Here is a 19,666-nt window from a genome sequence, read left to right as displayed (position 1 = left end):
GGTTAAAGTGATCCTGTAATCCATGAATCACCTTTCAGTATCTAGTTTTCACTGTGTGTCATTTGGAAAAACACCAGCAGTAGAAAAATGTACTGAAAGAACTTCTTTATTTGTTGATGTTGGCAGCGGTTGGAGACAGTGGTAGTGGAAGCTTCATGTAGAATAGAAGCTGCCATCGTTCTCCCTGCTGATGCCCTTGTTTGAAAATGCTTGTGGAGGAAAAGTAGAGCATTGTATTGGTATTTGGGACACACTTTGCTCCAGACAAAGCCAGATGCCTCACTTGATGCTGTAGATGGAGCGCCTCTGTGGGTCAACCCACACTCTGATTTCTTTCTCTTGTTCCTTTTCTAGCATGTCCTGATTTATTTTTTCCTGTTTCCTGCAAATTAACATGAAAAATGATAAATGATCATGGTTGAATTAGACTCCTGAAATGCCACAGTGACGTTGAACAGACAGTCCACGACCTTAATGTCACACACGCACACACACACACCTGTGGTCCTGGACAGTCTCTTTCTGGTATAAAATCTGGCTCTTATTCCTGAGGAAGTCCTTGCTTTGATCGTGGACCGACTTAAGATGGAAGTCGAGGCTGTCATTTGGAGCCTGATGTTAAGAAAAGAGCGGTGCATTCAGAGCATGGAAGGTGTATTTGCCTTTAAATATTTCTCTTGTTTCATAAATGAAGGTCAAAATCGTGGTCCCTGGAGCTCACCTGGTGCTCATAATGCATCACGCTCCGTCGGGTGCTGGCCAAAGTGGCTGCATCATGGAGGTGACTCCAGGGTTCCTCTGTCTGGGCGATGTGTGTTGGTTTATTGTATGTTTTTCTCTGCACAAAGGGTCAGGAGGAAAAATTTATTCCAAATTTACAAAGAAATTATCACCAAATCTATTTGTGGACATAACATGATGGTCAACTTTTATTCCTAAGGGTCATTTTAAGACCTAAATTGATGAAGTTCAGGTGATAGTTTTCCCAGTGTGGACCTGCTTTAGAATAAAATCCTGCAAATGTAGTGGACTACATAGAGCCACAATAGTGCTCATTAATAATTGATTTGTATTATTTGATTTTATTCACCATAGATGGTAATTTTGTTAGACTTAATCCACATACAGTAATAAACCAACAATGACGGAGCTGAAACATGTAACACAAGAATGTTGCTTTCTGTAACAGTGAACAAGCACACCTCAGAATTTAGAAGTTATATTCAAAATGTAAAATGTTTGGAAGAAATGTTGCCTTAAAGGAAAAACTCAGTTTTTGACAATTTTGTGGTTGTATTTAGAATAGAATAGAAATCCTTAATTGTCGTACAAAAATTTACAATGAAATGAATGAATGAGAGCTACTCCTGACCAGTGCAAACAGTAAACACACACAAAACAGACAAAAGGACACAAGAGAATATTGCACGTGAAGGAGTATCGCACTTAGAAATATAAAAAAATTTGTGGAGGAGGATAAAAGTATTGTCTGCTTTTCCTACAGTATTGATGTATTTAATTGCTGCACAGGACAGGCTCTTTTAAATCCCATCATTTGATTGATGAAGAACAAAAAGTGACTTAATATCAATAAATAAATAAATGCTGAAAAAAATAATTGAATACATAAATAAATACTAAACATGCTCTTAAAACATTTTGGCAACATTTATTTATTTATGCATTTCTACGTTTATTTATTTTTGTATTTCTACATTTATTTATTTATTCATTTATTTATGTATTTCTACATTTATTTATTTATTCATACTTATGTGATTTTTTGTCCTTCATACCACAGGGCCCTCCACTTTGTAGCAACTGGTTTGTGGTCATTGAATTGTATGTTAGACATCTACATGTTGTTTAATTAGGGAAAAGGTGCTTTATGTTCAGTGTAAAAATGACTGCCAGGAGCCAATATGTATGTTTAGTTTAGCCTTTAGCTTGTGTTTTGCTTTGCCATGGATTTGAGACAAACAGTAAGTTATCATCAGTAGTCAAACCCACCTGCTGCGGTCTGAAGCCGCTGAGGGTGAAGCCGTTTTCAAACCGTGGAGAGGCGAAAGGTTCCCGGCGCGACATCTTTAATGACGATACGACAACACGCAAACAGAAAACATAATAAAACCAGAGTTTTGGTGCTGTTGTTGTAGCTGCTAAGCTATTGTAACTAAACCCGGTATGTTTATAACCTGGTTTCTAAGCAACCAAAAACTTCCGTTTAAACCTTTCAAAATAAAATGATTGTTGACGGAAGTTTCCCTCCTCCCACATGTCATGAGCATGGATGTATTATAAGACCTTACTTATTAGAAGTCTTATAGCCTAATACATCTATGGTAATGAGCCTATTAATCACAGGTGTTTACAACTGTGGTGGAAAGTAACTACGCAGGCGGCTAAGATGAATAGGCACGTGGCCCAATACATGAGCAGGGCGCAGAAAGGAGCAATCCCATGGGAGCCAAGCACCAGCTACTGGTCGATAGAGCAGTCACCCAAGACTGCAAGACCAGGCAGACCAACCTGTGCACCGCCTGGATTGACTACAAGAAAGTCTACGACTCAATGCCACACACATGGATACTGGAATGCCTGGAAATGTACAACATCAACAGGACACTAAGAGCCTTCATCAAGAACTCAATGGGGCTGTGGAAAACTCTGGAGGCCAACTCAAAGCCAATTGCACAAGTTACCATCAAGTACGGCATATACCAGGGTGATGCACTATCCCCACTGCTGTTGTGCATAGGCCTGAACCCCCTCAGCCAGATCATCTCAAAGAGTGGTTACGGATACCGATGCCGAAGTGGAGCGACCATCAGTCACCTCCTCTACACAGATGACATCAAGATGTATGCCAGGAATGAGCGAGACATCGACTCACTGATCCACATCATCAGGATCTACAGCAACGATCGGAATGCCATTCGGACTAGATAAGTGTGGTCGGATGGTGTCAAAGAGAGGGAAAATGATCAGGACCGAGGGGTTTGAACTACCAGCAGGCAGCATTACAGATGTTCAGGACAGCTACAAGCACCTTGGGATTCTGCAGGCAAATGGGAACAGTAAGGAGGCCGCAAGGAAGTCAGTCCCAGCCAAATACCTACACAGAGTAAGGCAGGTCCTGAAAAGTCGGCTGAATGGGAAGAACAAGGCCCGAGCCATCAGAATGGAAGACGCCTCCTAAGGTGGTTGAGAATGACCAAGCGAAGATCCTGTGGGACTTCCAGATCCAGACTGACAAACTGGTGAAGGCTAACCAACTGGACATCGTGCTGATCGACAAACAACAGAAGAAGGCAGCGGTGATAGATGTAGCAATCCTGAGCGACAGCAACATCAGGAAGAAGGAACACGAGAAGCTCGAAAAAAATATCAAGGGTCGAAAGAGGAGCTAGAAAAGATGTGGGGAGTAAAGGCAACAGTGGTGCCAGTGGTCATTGGGGGCCCTCAAACTTCCAGGCCTCTGAGCTTGATGAAGATGCATGCATGCAAAATGCATTTAAAAGTAAAAATTCTTACTGCACTGACATCTGTTTTTTTCACTTGATTTAAACTAAAAACGTTTTCAGGGTGTAATTATATGTGGTAGTGAATTAAATTAAAAAGTAAAACAGTAAAAGGCAACTATATATTTATTTATCTTATAATGAAATATAATATTAGAATAATACCAGCAAAGGAGCCTTTGTATGAGTAATGAATAGGCCACTTTCACTTTTGATACTTTCACTTCTGCAAACTGTTGAATGCAGGACTCTTACTCAGTATTTTTCACAGTGTACTATTAGCTACTACTACTACTAGTATCTTTTTCCAGCGGCGGTTACGAATTATTTTCCCTTAACTAACTAATGTGTCAGCGTGTAACACTGCCAAAGGGGCCACTTAATTCAATACTAATTTATAAACCTGCCACCTCAACCCACCAGTTGCTATATATAGGCCTATATACACACACACACGCGCACACACACACACACACATATACGGTTATATATATTTTTTATATAACTAATATCACTTATATAGTACATGTCCAAATAACACCAGCAGAAGGAAGGTAGAATACAAGTCAGCAGCCTATTGTGGTTCAACAGCGAGTCTTTCAAAGACGATTCACAGTAAAAACAATCTCCAGAGCCAATCACCTCCCAGTATTTGTTTCACCCGCCTCCAGCAGCCGCCGGGCGGGCAGCACCTGAGGGCGTATGCAGGTCAACCCACCGCTCCTCCGTCACCATCACTTCCACACTGACAGGAGGCGACGATGCAGCGAGGCCTGACACACCTGAGCCACTTTTTGCTGTGGCTGCTTTTTGCACAAACATCTGCGGATTTGCCGATGTGCAAAGAGGTGAGGAGGTTCATGTTATTTTCATTCTTACGCAGTAAAGCCATTCAAAGTTAAAATTGCTCATAGGTGTCAGCTGATTTTACCATGTAGCCCACATACAAAGGTAAACATCAGGTAAACTCGTGGAACACCATAGAAGCAGTGTCATCAGCATTTGAAGATCTGTTCAAGGGAAATGTTTTAACTTACAACTGACTTTAAATGCTAGTAAAGAAAAATGTACATTTTCTGATGGGAGATTTGAATAGACACATTCACAGTGGGACTATAGTTTGGCCACCTTAACATATTGTGTGTGTGGGAAATGAACATATGTTTACACAGCAAGTGTTTGAATTACATTAGTCATTCACTTGTGCTCGCTTCAGTGTTGTTACAGTTATCAGACACTTGTCTCACTACATCTTCCATATGCTACATAAAGTCTGCTGTGCTCTCCTCACCCTTCTCTATCTATTTTCAGTTTGCATATTAACAGTAAGCCTACTGTTTGATAATAATCAAAACATTTCTTTTTTTTTTTTTTAAATCTATTTACTTTGAACATTACTTCAGAGTGTGTAGTAGCTGCCACACACCTGTAGACTTTTATGTTTTGTGAGCTAATAAAGGTTTGCCTATTAGCAGCTACTTTTTCCAGGTGAGCTTGTTTCCATGCCAGCCCATTGACCATGTGGCTCAGCGGTCATCGTGTCCCGTTGCCGTGGTTTCCTCATGTTTGTTTAAATGAGGCAATTAAGCTCCAGCACATCCCCAGTTTGGTGCATTTTTACATCAGATCCTCCCACTCAGACCCGTGTTCATCTGATACCCCAACCACCGCTAATGCAGCAGCTCTAATAGAAAACACACAGAGCCAGAGGAGAGTGCTGCTGTGTTTCTGTTAACTATTAATCCCACCACCAGGCTGTGTGTGGGCTTGGATTAGTGCTGAATGACCTTCCTAGGAACATTACAGCCTCCTGTTGACCAATGATCAAATCTTAAGTTTACACTGTGTGTCTGCTCTGTATTCATGACTTGTCTCAGAAGGTGTCAGATCAACAAGATAACCTTTAACGTTATGTCAATCCTCAAATAACATCATTACGGGTGGGACGGTGTTTGTCGGTCACCTACTGTAAGTATCAAAGCACGACAGACAAACACGGCAGAAGCTTTGCACCTGAGCTCCTGCTGTCTCCGAAGTTCTGTGACGACACTGAAGTGAAATGTTTACAGAAGGGTTGGATGAATCACCATCTCTCCCCCTTGGCCAAGTAAATAAGGCCTGAAGGGGCTGGAGCTTCAGCACATCCTTGATGAGTGAGATTAAAACGGCTGCCTTGGCAAATATTAGCCTCCATTTTTATTTGTAAAAGAGGCTGGTCTGACCAGAAGTTTAAAACAGGCAGATAACCTGTTTCTACCAACAGCCTCATTTCCTCCCCTCATGCATGTTGATTTGCAACCTTTGTAGTGTTGCAACAATTAGTCTATTAATCAATTAGTCAATGATCAAAGAATTAATCTACAACAACTTTGATGTTAGATTAGTTTTTATAAGATTTTCTGATTCCAGCGTCTCAAATGTGAGGATTTGATGCATTTCTTTATCATTGTTTTGGATTTAGGACAGTTGGTTGGACAAAACAAAACATTTGAAGACTTCAACTTTGGCCCTGAGAAATTAAAATGGGCATTTTCCAGTATTTTCTCACATATTGAAGATAATTAAGATAATTGGCAGATTAACTGATAGTAAAAATAATCATTAGTTGTATCCCTTCATCTTTATGTTTCCATATAATTTATTCATGCTGTGCATATAGTGCTTTTGTTATCCGGCTGTGTGAAACTCACAGCTGTGTTGTGTCCCTGCAGTCAGACTATCACTTTGAGTACACAGAGTGCGACGTACTCGGGTCTCGATGGAGAGTGGCAGTTCCCAACAAACCGGACACATGCACAGGTCTACCAGATCCAGTGAAAGGCACTCAGTGCAGTGAGTTCCCTCCTTTTACATGTAAAACAGCTTTAACATGTAAATAATGAACTGTTATCTGTTCACTGCCACATCTCCATGAACCTCTCCTCTCTGCCCTTGCTTGGTCTTTTTCCTCTTATAGCCTTCTCTTGTAGTGAGGGGGAGTTCCTGGCCATGCAGTCGCAGCAGTGCCAGAAGTGTGCTGCAGGCACCTACTCTCTGGGCACCGGTGTAGCCTTCGATGAGTGGGACAGCCTACCGACAGGTTTTGTCACCCACGGGGTGACAACAAGTGGCGGGGATGCCCACACAGACTGCTCAAAGTCAGTATGCACTCTACCTCACTTATTTTATTTTAAAAGTCTTTGTCTCTTTTGTCTTAGCTTAATGAATCGACTGAAATCCTCATTGTTTCTTGGTTTCAAGAAGCTCATCCGACTCTTTCTGCTGCTGATGTTTTTCCAGCTCAACATGGACACCGTCAGGTGATTACATAGCCTCAAACACAGATGAGTGCACTGCCGTGCTGTCCTATGCCGTGAGCCTGAAGAAACCTGGAACTGTGTCCTTTGAGTATTTCTACCCTGACAACAGTGTCTACTTTGAGTTCTTTGTAAGTGCTTTAAAATGACTGTTGTTGTTGAAAAAGAGTTCTGTGTGTAGGAGGAATATTTGGTGACCTCTCTCTCTTTTCTCCCCCCTCCCGTAGGTTCAGAACGACCAGTGTCAGTCTACAGACTCTGAAAGCCGGTGGATGAAGATCTCAGAGAGCAGCTGGAGTAAATACAGGGTTTGTCTGAGTGTAGCTTTAGCACTATGTCACACCTGCTTGCATCAGCATTTTACCTCTGCTCCTCTCCGTCTCTTTCATTTGTCAAACTGACTCTGTGCAGGTTGAGCTGAACAATGGCAATAACGTGCTGTACTGGAGAACCACTGCTTACACTCTGCAGGGCAGCGCTGTCAAACCTGTGCTGTTAAGAAATGTTGCCATCTCAGGTAGATTAACACCCATTTGTTCGCTCTTCAACTCCTTTTTTCTTGTTGCTGTTAATGATTAAAAGGCGATTAATGGTTTTCTTCCAGGGGTGGCCTTCACATCAGAGTGTTTCCATTGTAAACCTGGCACCTACAGCGCAAAACCAGGATCCGCCCGCTGTGCCCCCTGCCCTGCTGACACCTACTCCACTAAGGGTGCCACTGTTTGCCATCAGTGTGAACCAGACAAATATGCAGGTATCCATGTTCACATTTCTAATACTCCATCCACAAAGAGAGTCACATCACTTACTGACGTGTTCTTTAACTTCATATCATTATCGTAGATATGGCTGAACTTACAACCGCTACGTATTTGCATGCTGCCACACATACGTAAAGCAATCTGCATTCAAATACTTTTACTGCTTAAGAGTGTGTATTTCTTATCACTGGATCTTAATGTGAGCTGTGTGTTTCCCCCTCGTCCCCGCCGGCTGTTTCACATGGCTTGGGTTTTTTTTCCATGTTTCTCAGAGGCTGGTTCAGGGAGCTGCAAACCGAGACCTGCTTGTGCAAACAGTGATTACTTCTACACTCACACTCCCTGTGACTCCGAGGGAAAGGTAATGTCGACAAAAACACACGGAAGCAACATTCATGCAGGTTCAGTCGAGGTGAACACGGGGGAGAGATTTTCTGAGACTTTCTGAATCCTGCTGCTACTGCCACAACCATCTGTTGCACCTATCGGGTTTCTTTAAATATAAATCATCTGGGCTGATTGAGCCTCTGGTGGCTTCTTTCATTTATTCACGTCTGGCTTGTTGTGTGTCTCAGACGCAGCTCATGTACAAGTGGATTGAACCTAAGATCTGCAATGAGACCACTGAAGGAGCGGTGAAGCTTCCTGCGTCAGGGGAGAAGACAACCTGTCCACCGTGTAACCCGGGTTTCTTTGTCACCAACTCCTCCACCTGTGAACCCTGCGCCAACGGTTTCTACTCTAATGGAACAGGTGCAGAATCAGTACACTACTCATACTGCATTTTCACGTGATTCTTTTTTTTTTTAATTTGCAGTGACATACTCTGCATGTGTACTTACCGAAGGTGTCGATCATTTGATGCTAAATAACGATTAATATGATTTTATTAAAAGATCATTTACTAGTTTGTTGCCGAGACAAACGTCGTCGTCTTGACTGCAGGTTGGTGTATGCGTATGGAGAGAATAAGGAACAGTGATTAAAGTCCTGAATCAAATTACAGAAAACATCCAGTGACTAACTAGAGCTGAATAATCAACAAAGCCATGTAAAGTCAGTGGATAAATATAGAATGTCAGAGAGCAGAGAAAATGATTTTCAACGCACAAAGTAAACATGGTGGACACATATACACATACACATGCATATACCCACACATGCTGTACTTGTATACATGTGTTCACACAGTCACATACACTGTATGACACACATCTATACACAGTGTTTAGGGAGGGATTATATAAGGCTGCTATGACAGAAGGGACACAACTCCTGCCAAAGCAAACCCTCCTACAGAGTCTCCTCTCTGCAGGAGTAATGTCACACAGAAGTAATGTCAAGTGTGCATTTGCTTTGTCGAGTGATGCGTGTGATGGCTCTGTAGTTAAGGATGGACAGCATGGTCGAAACGCAATAGAATGGGATGAATTATGCTTTGCTGCAGATACAACATTCATTATTTTAAAGTAAAAACATATAGTCAAGTCAGTTTCATTTATATTGAAGCAATATCACATGAGAGGGAGTGATGTACTGAATATCAGCACGGCTGTGATTCGGTCGTAGGTACGAGACCGCAAGCTTCTTTCCTTCCCTTCATCCTCTTCTGACAATCATACAGAATTTAATTCAAATGTTATTTCTGGAAATATTTTCATCTTTGCAAAGTTTGTTACAATCTATACCGACCATTAATGTAATGCTGATTAACGGTTAATAGAACACCTGTCAACCGGAGTGATAACATGTAGTTAAAAGTCCCAGTGCCAAAGTCCCAAATTACAAATTCAGAACTAACTGTTGTATAAAACCCAAAATCCCAAATCTCAAATTGGGCTCAAGGGGCTTGACAATCTGTAGCAGCGGGAAAAACTCTCCCCTAAAAACCCTTATAGACCATTCAAACAATCAGAACGAATCACTTGAGATTTTTTGTGCCATTTATTCAACAACTTTTTTATTGTCACATTCAAACTTAGTGTAAAACTGGTACCACTTTAATACAACCCTTATAAAGGATTTATAATTGGTCTATAATTAAGTTTTTATTTATTTATTAATTTGGTTGTTAACGCTTTATAAATCATAAATAAACAATTATAAACCAGTGATAACACAGTTTTCATACATTGATGCAGGTTCACTATTTGGCAAGATCAAGTTAATGCTTACTACTCATTAATCCTACTAATGACTTACTACCATTTATAACTGGTAAAAGGAGCCTTATTGTAAAGTGTAAAACACATCATCGTTTATTAATATGCCGAATGTTTTGACCATTAAGAAGGTGACGGTGGTTCATTGCTAGTGACTGAACAAACGTGATGAAGCAGCAGCTACAAACGCTGATGATGGAGAAAACAAAGAACGCTCAGAAACTAATGAGAGATGAGGCTCAACAGTACAGATACATGCTGGCTCACTATTTGGCAAACAACAGGCCCCTGTTGGCCTTTTTATCTAATGTTTTATAACAATTTATAAATGATTTGAAGTGTTAACAAACTAACTAATAAACTAATTATGAACTATTCATAAATCCTTTGTAGGGGTCGTCTTATAGTAAAGTGGTGCCGTAAAACATAACGGTAGTTCCGTCCCTTCCCTGTCTTCATCTGTTTTCAAGTACACATAATACTCGGAAATGCTAAAAATACTAAAAACCTACACGTTTACACTGATATAATAACACATTATTTAATCACAGCCTGTGCTAAGTGCCCTGTTGGCACAGAGCCGGTGGTGGGCTTCGAGTACAAATGGTGGAACACCATGCCGAGCAACATGAAGAGCTCCATCTTCACTCGGGAGTTCAGCCACTCCGACCACAGCACAGGTAAGAGACTTCACATTAGTTGGTCAGGATTGACCAATCACACGCTCAGCCTGAGGATTTCTTACAGTAACATTTCTACAAATTTGTCCTTTAATCCTTATTTATAAGTCTGTTTGAAAAGATGATTCACATAATATGCAATGTGCATGGCCACCTGAATTATTGTGTCTGTTTGTGTGTATTGTTTGTTTGAAAGCACAGGAGTGTGTTATCATTTTTCTTCTTTGTAACCACAGCATGGGAGGTGGCTGGAGAGTACATTTACACCACGCCTGGGGATCAGGACACAGACTATCTGATGCTCATACTCAACGTCCCTGGATACAGGTGAAGTCAAGCATTTTCTCTAGAAGAAATTACACATAAAGCTCTGTATCCAGTATGTAATGTCACATGTCTCCACAGGCTGCCTCAGTCCCTGGTCAAAGACAGTGAAAGGACTGAACTGTCTTCCATCACCTTTGTCTTTGAGACCACGTGCACAACTGACTGCAAATTGTACTTCCTGGCTGTGAGTGGAAATGGTGCATTTTGTCACACGTATGCTTCAGGTGATGATAAAGAAGCTTGACACGTGTATGAATATATACGAGGCGAATGCATTTCTCTGCAGGGTTATAATCAGTGGAATAATAATGTGGTGGAGCAGTGGAAAGGCAGCAACAGGAAACAGTCGTACTCATACCTGATCCATAGCAACAGCACCGTCAGCTTCACCTGGACGTTTCAGCGAACAGAGACGTCTAACATGGTGAGACACAGCAGCACATCCCAAACATCAGTGTTGATCTTCCAGCAGCTTCACTGCTAAAAAATGTTTCCGAGGTCACCGTGACCTTTGACCTTTGACCATCAAAGTCTAATCAGTTCATCCTTGAGTCCACATGAAGGTTTGTACTAAATTTGAAGAAATTCCCTCAAGCCGTTACAGAGATATATTGTGTCCATGAGAATGGGACGGACAGACAACCTGAAAATATTATGAACATAATGAAAACAAATAAACGGAAACAAAACACAAGAAATGAACATAAAATCAAGAACCAAAAACCTAACAGCACAGACGAAACAAAATGACAGCATCCTCCTAACAATCAAGGTTAAGGCCATCAGCACAGGGCCAGTCAGTCAAATAAAGGTTTACCTGGTTTCAGTCGGTTGGTCTTTCTGAATTCCCTTAGTGTCTTCATATTCTTTGCTTTGGCTCATCAGAGAGAAAACTTGCTGATGACTCATAGACTTTATTGTAAATGTAAAATCATCACGTTGAAGAGAAGAAAACAATAAATAAAAACAATAACGTTCTTAAACTTCAGAGACGATTCTTATTATCTGGTGTAGCGCAATAGTATAAACTCATTTATACAGTGCACGAGGAGCTGCAAGAGAGCCAGAAGATGAAGCACCGAATGTAGGGATAAATACTGTAACTATATTTACAAAGAATGTCCGTAAATGTTTTAAATGATCACTAGAATTTATTCTGACAGACTCCTGAAGCATTCTCATGCTTCCTCTGACTGTTTTGGAGGTGATTTTTGCACTGACAGAGGACGGTGGGTTTGTGCCCCAGATACTGCACTTAACTCTAGAGGGCAGTCTGGAGCTGAGCTTCAAAAAAATCTAAATGACCTTTGTGAGTATAAAACACACTGTGGTGGGAGAAGTACTCTGATATGTTACTGGAGTGCATGTAAGTAAAAGTACCAAAGGATTAAGTAAAGTATCAAAACTTAAAGCACTAATTATACAGAATGACTCATTTCTTAATGATATAAATTATATATTTAATATTAAAATATTGAATATTGATGAATTAATGTGTAAAAAAATCACTTTAATGCTGCAGCTCATAAAGGTGGAGATCATTTTAATCACTTCATATTCTGCTGGGTAATTTTGCCCCAGATAGCAATAAAGTCTTATCTTTACCTAAAATAATACATCATAATTATGTGTTGATTATATTTTATATTTCTAATCTGGATCTGCAAAGTAACTAAAGTAAATAAATGTACTGCAGTCATAAGTACAATATTTGCTTCAGAATTGGAATGGATATAGAAAGCAGGAAATGGAAATACTCAAGCCAAGTCAAAATTGTACTTAAGTGCAGAACTTGACTTAAATATATTCAGCTACTTTCCACAACAGGAGACATATTTAACTTCCAAAGCGTTCCTCTGAGCAGAGCCAACCACCCTCTGTGTTTAGAGTCTCAGCTGATGAATGACACCCGACGTTTCTCTTCCCCCAGGAGAGGAAATACAGCCGCGACGTTGCAAAGATCTACGCCATCCGCATCACCAATGTGGTCGGAGGTGTAGCCTCGCAGTGTCGACGCTGTGCCCTGAGCTCTGCAGAGGCCGGCTCCGCCTGCGTTCCCTGCCCACCGGGACACTACATGGTCAACGGGACAGGGGTGTGTAAGAGATGCTCGCCGAACACTTTCATCAGGGCCGAGCAGCCTGTGGGGGAGGCGGCTTGTGTTCACTGTGGTCCAAACACCAAGAGAAACAAGGTAAGGAGAACGAAGACCTGACCGCTGGAAAACTCTAATTACAAAGCTATGACTAAATCTATCAGAGCGTAAATGTGTCCCGGGCGAGGTCATTAGAGGTCATCACCTCAGGGTTGCTTCAGGGAATATGAGGGTTTTAATGAACTGTTTCAATAAAATAAAAATGAATTAATAATGAAATGATTACATTATAATGAATTACATTAAACAAGATATAGTATTTGTTTCTCTGGCAATGTACAGAAGGCTTTAACAGACATCACTGAGGGACAAAACATTTATGGAGAGATTAATACATAAAGAAAATGTGAAACAATAAAATCAGACAATTTTAGAAACTTCAAAAAAGAAAATCATGACGTCAGTATTTCTAAAATCCTGGCTATTGCCATGAATGCATCTGTATCTGTAGGCATATCTTAAATGAAGGTATATAATGCTTGTTCTTTTGTACTTTCGCCCGTCTTACATGACTTCCTGCTTATTTCTTTTATTAGGAAAAGCAATTTCTCTCTTTTTTTTTTAACCCAGAAGTCAGAAACCTCTTTCCATATTTGATTTTAAATTGTTCACAGGAGCCACTTTACCAAATTAATGTTGGTCTGACTAAAGTAGCGCTTACGTACCTTTTTTAATAAGCTTTTATTTTAATTTTGCAAATATATATCAACCCACATCATAAATCTCCTCACATAAACAAACAAAACAAACGCTAAAATATCATTTGTTTTATTATGTTTTCCCACATTGATCCACCCTCAGTAAACAGAATATGATGTGCATATAAATGTGTCTGTTGTTGACTCCTTGACTTCATCCTGCAGGGTTACTCAGCTTGTGTCAGTGACTGTTCGCTGGATGTGCGGACGAGAGCAGGAGCCCGGCTGCAGTACGACTTCTCTCCTCTGGCCAACGTCACCAGCTTCCCCAGCAGGCCTCGCTTCACCAACAAAGGCCTGAGATATTTCCATCACTTCAGCGTGGGTCTGTGTGGGAAAGAGGTGAGACGGCCGTGATCCTTTTTCGTTTTTTTTTTTTTTTTTGTTGTAAAATAGTAGTTTGATGTGCGTTTTAACCTGCCGTGCTCCTCTTCACAGGGCCGTGTGCCAGCCACATGTGTGGACAACGTAACAGAGAGTGGGAGAGAGGTCAGAGGTTACGTCTGCCAGTCCACTGTGGTTCCCTCTGAAATCAGGAGTCAGAGCGTGGTGTCCTCCCAGCCTTTCCTCATCGGTGACTCACTCATCGGTATGGACTGAATGCTGCAGCCAGCTATTGCTGTGAATGAGACCATACGTTTGAAAGATTTTTTTTCATAAGACAAGACAAGTCACAACATTCAGTAATTTTGTGAAAAATCCGTGGTAACAATTTCCATATATTAATTAATGGCGGCACCCTCTGTTCACACATTAGTGGTGTTTCCACTTTTCTATTTCTCAGCGTCAGCGCTCCAATAAAAGCAGCTATTTTATTACAGTTTCTGGATTTTCACACAAGTCTTAAACTTTTAGTGAATATTACCTAAGGATTTAGATGTGAGTATTTAATAGAGGAATAGAGAAAACTTCAACATTTTCAGGAGCTTTAACTCCTCTGTTGTTTTTACTACCACCAGTAGTATTTCAGCTCCTGCTTTTTTTTTATCAGAGATCATTTGCAGTAGTCTGCTGGATGTAGTGCGTGCCTGATCGTGACTGAATTCTGCATCATTTAATTCATTACCAACCTCAGGTTTGAGACCCCACAAGGTGTAACAAGCTGAATCTAAGGGTGTTGTAAGATTATTACCATGAGAACATCTGCTAAATTATGTTTATTTTTTCTAATATTTCCTATTCTAGCTGTACTACTGTAAGGAGGCATCAAAATAGACATTTATTTGAAAAAGACTGTTTACACTGTGAGCCTTTCATTTATCAGATGACAAACATATGTCTCATGTTATTCTGAAGGTGTGACCACTGACACGGCGCTGGCTGGCGTCTCTTCTCCAAATTGGCTGTTCTCCCCTGCGCCCGGCCTGCCAGACGTCATATTCTATTACAAGTAATTAGGATCACTATTTATTCTGCTTCATTCATCCACTGTGATGCATTCATATTTTTGATAGCAAATTTTTGATACTGGAAGTTTAATCATTTGAAATGTAATAGACACTCAAAAACAGTCTAAAATATATCACATATACGTATATCCCACGGTGGTTAAGATCTTCATTTTTGTCATGTTTGTGATGTTTCCAGGTCCAGTGAGAAGACTCAGGCTTGTAAACAAGGCAGGTCAGCCACCATCAGACTGAGATGTAATCCCACAGTGACCGCTAAAGACCACATCACACTGCCCAGGTATCTCACACCAGAACCAAGCTCAGCTTTTCACCTGACACAGAGTCATCCAGACAGCATTTGATTTGACACACATACTGTTTTTTCAGCCATATGCAGGTCACATATTGAGCTCTCTGAAGCTGAACTGTGGACTAAGTGGCTCCTTGGAGATCATTTCTGTCGTGTAAAAAGCTTGTAAACACCTCTCTTACCTTGTTTTCCTCCGCAGTAACTGTTCAGAGGGGACGTGTGATGGTTGTTCTTTCCACCTTCTGTGGCAGAGCCAGCATGCATGTCCACTCTGCACCAAAGACCACTACAGAGAGATTGTCAGCGCTTGTATCCAGGGAATACAGGTAGACTAGAGCGGAATCATCATCACCTATGTTATATATTTTTTTGAGTTGTATACTTACATTTTCACAAATGTCTCCAGTAATTCGTAAACCAGATAAATACGTATTTTTAATATGGTAACAGTGAATGACATCACATCCCCTATGCGCATGGGTCAGTGTTGTGGTTACCTGCCGGGATCTCAACATTGACTTTTATCTAGTTTTAAGCCACATACGCTTTTTACACCTTGGTGGTTTTCAGCTCTATATTTGAACCAGATGAAGGATTTTAGTCGTCGGACGTCTGGATCTGAAGTTATCAGAGAAACAAGCTGAGGAAATGTTAGACAGCTCAGCTCCCAGCTGCTGGAGACGTCCTGTCCTGTGTCCGCTGAAGAGCGTCAGTGAATCACTGATTTTTTTTTTAGTTAAAGTGAAACTGCTTTGTTCGTTTACCGGGTTTAAGCCCCTGGTCCGTTTGTTGTGGAGACGAGAGCACCTTTGCAGATAATTCGGCTGCGGGGAAAAGCCTGCTGAACGCCTGGTTCATAATTTATTAACAAAGGTAAGCAGTCTCAGTTTCCAGCTACTCCCTCTCTGCCGACGTGCGTCAGCAAATCACTGATTTTTTTTTTTTTTAAAGTGAGACTGCTTTATTCATTTAGTGGTTTTAATCCCCTGGTGTGTTTGTTGTGGAGAGGAGGACACCTCTGTGGCTAATTCAGCTGCCGGTAAAAACCTCCTGAACGTCTGGTTCATAAGTTATCAGAGAAACAATCCAAACAAAGGTTAGCATCAATCTCAGCTCCAGCTCTTCCCTGAGTCTCTGTCCTCCTTAACAGTGACGCTGCTTTATTACGTGTTTTTAACGGTTGGAATCACGGGGTCTGTTTGATTTCCTGAACCCCTTGACACTGGAGGAATCCAAACCGGGAGTAGATTATGGTAATGGTGGTGAAGACAACAACTCCCATGATCCCATCTTTTGTTGGTGTTTTGATTGAGAGACCCCTGGAGGCAGAAGTTACGTACTGTGCGTTTAAAGATTCTAAATATACCAATGATGTCAGACTAGATTACAGAAAAAAAATGTATAAAATGATTTACAAGAAGGTTTGAATTTAGCCACAAAAGAGGTACTGTACTGTAGCTGTGATACAGATACACTGAAGCACTGGAACAAACAGATGTTCATCTAAGGTTTATGGGGATATTTAAAGGAACAGTTCAACATTTTGAGGGATTTTGTTTCAGAGAACCACCTATGTGTGGCAGCAGCCGTTGCAGTGCTACGGAGGAGAGTCCCTACCGGTGCAAAAAGTCAGCGCTTGTGTGACCCTGGATTTCTGGCTCAAGTTTGGTGTTTCCACGGGAACGATTGCTGCTGTGCTACTCATCAGTATCAGCTGCTATTTCTGGAAGAAGACACGCAAGTAAGACTACTGAGCTCCACACTTCCTTTGGTGTTTGTTGAAGCACAGATATGTCGTGGTAGTAAATAAAATTAAAGCTAAAACCTAAACAGTATGAAAACATTTAGAATTATTTTGTTTATTGCTGTCGTTCTCCCCTTGCAGGTTGCAGTATAAATACTCCAAGCTGATGATGAGCTCTGGGGGTAAAGAGTGTGAACTGCCCACTGCAGACAGCTGTGCAATAATGGAGGGAGAGGACGCAGAGGACGAGCTCATGGACCTCACCAAGAAATCCTTCTTCACCAAAATTAAGTCCTTCTCACGGGAGGTCAGTTAACGCTCCATTCACGCACACTCTTACAGTACAAGGCTACTTTTCATGCTTCATGTTATCATCACTGTGTTTCCAGAGGACGTATGATGGGTTTGACTCAGTTCCACTAAAGTCTTCGTCTTCACTCCACCAAAGAGAGGAGGAGGACTCCGATGATGCTTAAATCAGAGGATCAACAGGACTTTCATGGTCTTTGTGGAGTCATAGAAAACAGAGATGGGCTGTGAATGCATTTTATTTATTACAAAAGATATAGGCTTACTGAGGGAGTTTTGAAATAATGCAAGGAGTGACAGTTTTATTTAGTAGTTTTGGCATATGTTAGGTTTCCACACCTAATATTGAAATACAAAGTCTCCATATTGGGGATATTCTGCGCGTATTTGGGAATATTTTCAAAGCCCATGGTGTATTTCAAAAGACTACAACTACAGAGAAAGTTACACTTCTTGTCGATGTGTGAGACTGTGTACGTTTTACATGACTGTTACTATGTATTTCATTTTTTTCTCTTTTTTGTCTCCTGTGTTTATTTGTTTTATTAGTTCAGTTTTAGAACGCTATTTGGCAATATATTCGCTATGCTTGCTTTAGTAACCTTTTCTGCTGCACCAAAGTTTATGATATTATTTTGTTTTACTCTGAAGTAAAGACATTTTCTACATCTTTAGGAACTAAGAATGACCTTATATAACTTCACATTACATTGATTTGAGGTGGCTTAATTCCACTACATTCCTGCATGATGTTTTTACAGTGTAAGAATTACACTGTAAAGTTATGAAAAAGCCAACTTCAGAGAAAAAAAGTGCCTTCCTGAAAGTGAAGAATAAGTCGCATTTGTTGTTTTACTCCTACAGCAAAGTGTCAGAGTATTCTTTAAGAGCAGCTCCGGAGTGATCACATGATTAATCATATGTGTAAAAAGAGACCCCCATCTGCCCCATTGTTCATTCAGTGATGTTAAAAGCATATATGATTTTAATTTCAAGACTAATTTTGACTATGCAGACCCTTTAGAATTTATAGATGAAAAAGTCAACAACCTAATACATTTATGGTAACTCTGTATATTGGGATGAAATGATAGGAAATTCTGCTGTTGGTACATAAGAGAAAAAGGATACTGAGGAGCTCAGAAGCTCTTAAAACCACTGACTCTATATTAAGACCTTTTTAAGTTTTTGGAACCAGACATTAGAAAATGGCTTGGTGTCTGTGACTGTAGGACAACTTCTGCCTGAATTTTATCATGTATTTTCTACTTAATGCCACTATACTGTATGTTTATATGTATTTCCATGTGCTTTTGATTGAAAAAAAACCTATATAATTGATTGTTTAATTAAAAAATGAATACAAACTGAGGGAGTTTTAAAAAGAAGAAGATGTTAATAACTGAATATGCTAATAATATAGTAATAGATTTTTACTCATGAAATTATTTTTCCACATCACATTTTAAATGTCTCATCTTGGCAAATAAAGTATAATTACAAGCAGTGGTGGAAAGTAACTAAGAGAATTACTTCCAAAATTAGATTTCTGTTACTTTATACTTCTACTTCAGTACAATTGAGAATGAATATTGTACTTTTTATCTATCAGTTATAGATGCCAGTTACTTTGCAGATGAAGTTTTTTTAACATACAAAACATAATCATCTTATAAATTATGATGTATGCTTATAGATATATTAAAACATTAAAATGCTGTTTACACATTAATTGCTGATACTAAATTTGTACTTTTACATAAGTCAAGAGTTTGAACACTGAACTTTTACTTGTAAAGGAGTATGTTTACATTGCTTTTACTAAAAGATGTGAATAATTACAAATAATTACACTCATTTAGCAGAATAGTGTGTGTGTGTGTGTGTGTGTGTGTATGTGCACTATAGGAATAGGTTTTTCTGTTATTTTGTGCACCCCGTTTATATCAATAAGGGTAGACTAACAGAAACACCTTTCTGTGTAATGCAATACAGTTCAACAGCACCACAAACTACATCCTCCAAAATTATCACAGTTGAATTAACACTTCTGTGAAACAGTTTCAGTGAAAACTCAACATTATAGCCTTCATGAAAGTAGGATTTATTGCAGGACTGTAGTATTACACTGCATCAGCTAGTGTACCTAATATCTTGATTACTGAGTGTTAATGTAGTGGAGTAAAAAGTACAATATTTATCTCCACATAGTAGTGGAAGTATAAAGTAGCATAAAATGGAAATAATCAAGTAAAGTATATTATATGGTATAGGATTATAATTATAATAATATAATAATAATTAATCTATAA

The 19,666-nt window shown here is 40.0% G+C and overlaps 2 protein-coding genes across 2 annotated transcripts; one reads left to right on the top strand and one right to left on the bottom strand.

Annotated features, from left to right (window-relative positions):
• Window positions 1-90: 90 nt before the first annotated feature.
• On the bottom strand, window positions 91-2,189 carry cunh1orf194 (chromosome unknown C1orf194 homolog). Its single transcript, XM_022741909.1, has 4 exons — window positions 2,011-2,189; window positions 722-838; window positions 500-612; window positions 91-382 (listed from the first exon to the last, which is right to left on the bottom strand). Exons 1-4 carry the CDS (start codon window positions 2,083-2,085, stop codon window positions 280-282), a joined length of 408 nt encoding a protein of 135 aa, XP_022597630.1. The 5' UTR covers window positions 2,086-2,189; the 3' UTR covers window positions 91-279.
• A 2,087-nt stretch (window positions 2,190-4,276) lies between these two features.
• LOC111219258 (UPF0577 protein KIAA1324-like) lies at window positions 4,277-18,984 on the top strand. The gene is made up of 22 exons (XM_022741878.1): window positions 4,277-4,369; window positions 6,233-6,353; window positions 6,478-6,658; window positions 6,801-6,948; window positions 7,045-7,125; window positions 7,229-7,334; window positions 7,422-7,571; window positions 7,851-7,939; window positions 8,154-8,331; window positions 10,292-10,420; window positions 10,657-10,747; window positions 10,826-10,931; window positions 11,034-11,171; window positions 12,678-12,941; window positions 13,766-13,942; window positions 14,039-14,189; window positions 14,897-14,990; window positions 15,188-15,289; window positions 15,501-15,627; window positions 16,864-17,042; window positions 17,187-17,352; window positions 17,435-18,984. The coding sequence occupies exons 1-22, from the start codon at window positions 4,283-4,285 to the stop codon at window positions 17,519-17,521; spliced, it is 2,952 nt and encodes a 983-aa protein (XP_022597599.1). The 5' UTR covers window positions 4,277-4,282; the 3' UTR covers window positions 17,522-18,984.
• The last annotated feature ends 682 nt before the right edge of the window (window positions 18,985-19,666 follow it).

Source organism: Seriola dumerili, unplaced genomic scaffold (assembly GCF_002260705.1).
Source record: "Seriola dumerili isolate Sdu_G_001 unplaced genomic scaffold, Sdu_1.0 BDQW01000056.1, whole genome shotgun sequence".
NCBI lineage: Eukaryota > Metazoa > Chordata > Actinopteri > Carangiformes > Carangidae > Seriola > Seriola dumerili.
The sequence above is the reverse complement of the archived record's forward strand: the minus strand, read 5'-3'. Positions and strand labels throughout refer to the sequence as shown.

Coding starts and splice junctions, on each gene's coding strand:
- LOC111219258 (XM_022741878.1), top strand. CDS start 4,283: ATGCAGCGAGGCCTGACACACCTGAGCCACTTTTTGCTGTGGCTGCTT. Junction 10,932..11,033: donor GCAAATTGTACTTCCTGGCT/GTGAGTGGAAAT, acceptor ATTTCTCTGCAG/GGTTATAATCAGTGGAATAA. Junction 11,172..12,677: donor GAACAGAGACGTCTAACATG/GTGAGACACAGC, acceptor CTCTTCCCCCAG/GAGAGGAAATACAGCCGCGA.
- cunh1orf194 (XM_022741909.1), bottom strand. CDS start 2,085: ATGTCGCGCCGGGAACCTTTCGCCTCTCCACGGTTTGAAAACGGCTTC. Junction 839..2,010: donor GCGGCTTCAGACCGCAGCAG/GTGGGTTTGACT, acceptor CCCTTTGTGCAG/AGAAAAACATACAATAAACC. Junction 613..721: donor TGATGCATTATGAGCACCAG/GTGAGCTCCAGG, acceptor TCTTAACATCAG/GCTCCAAATGACAGCCTCGA.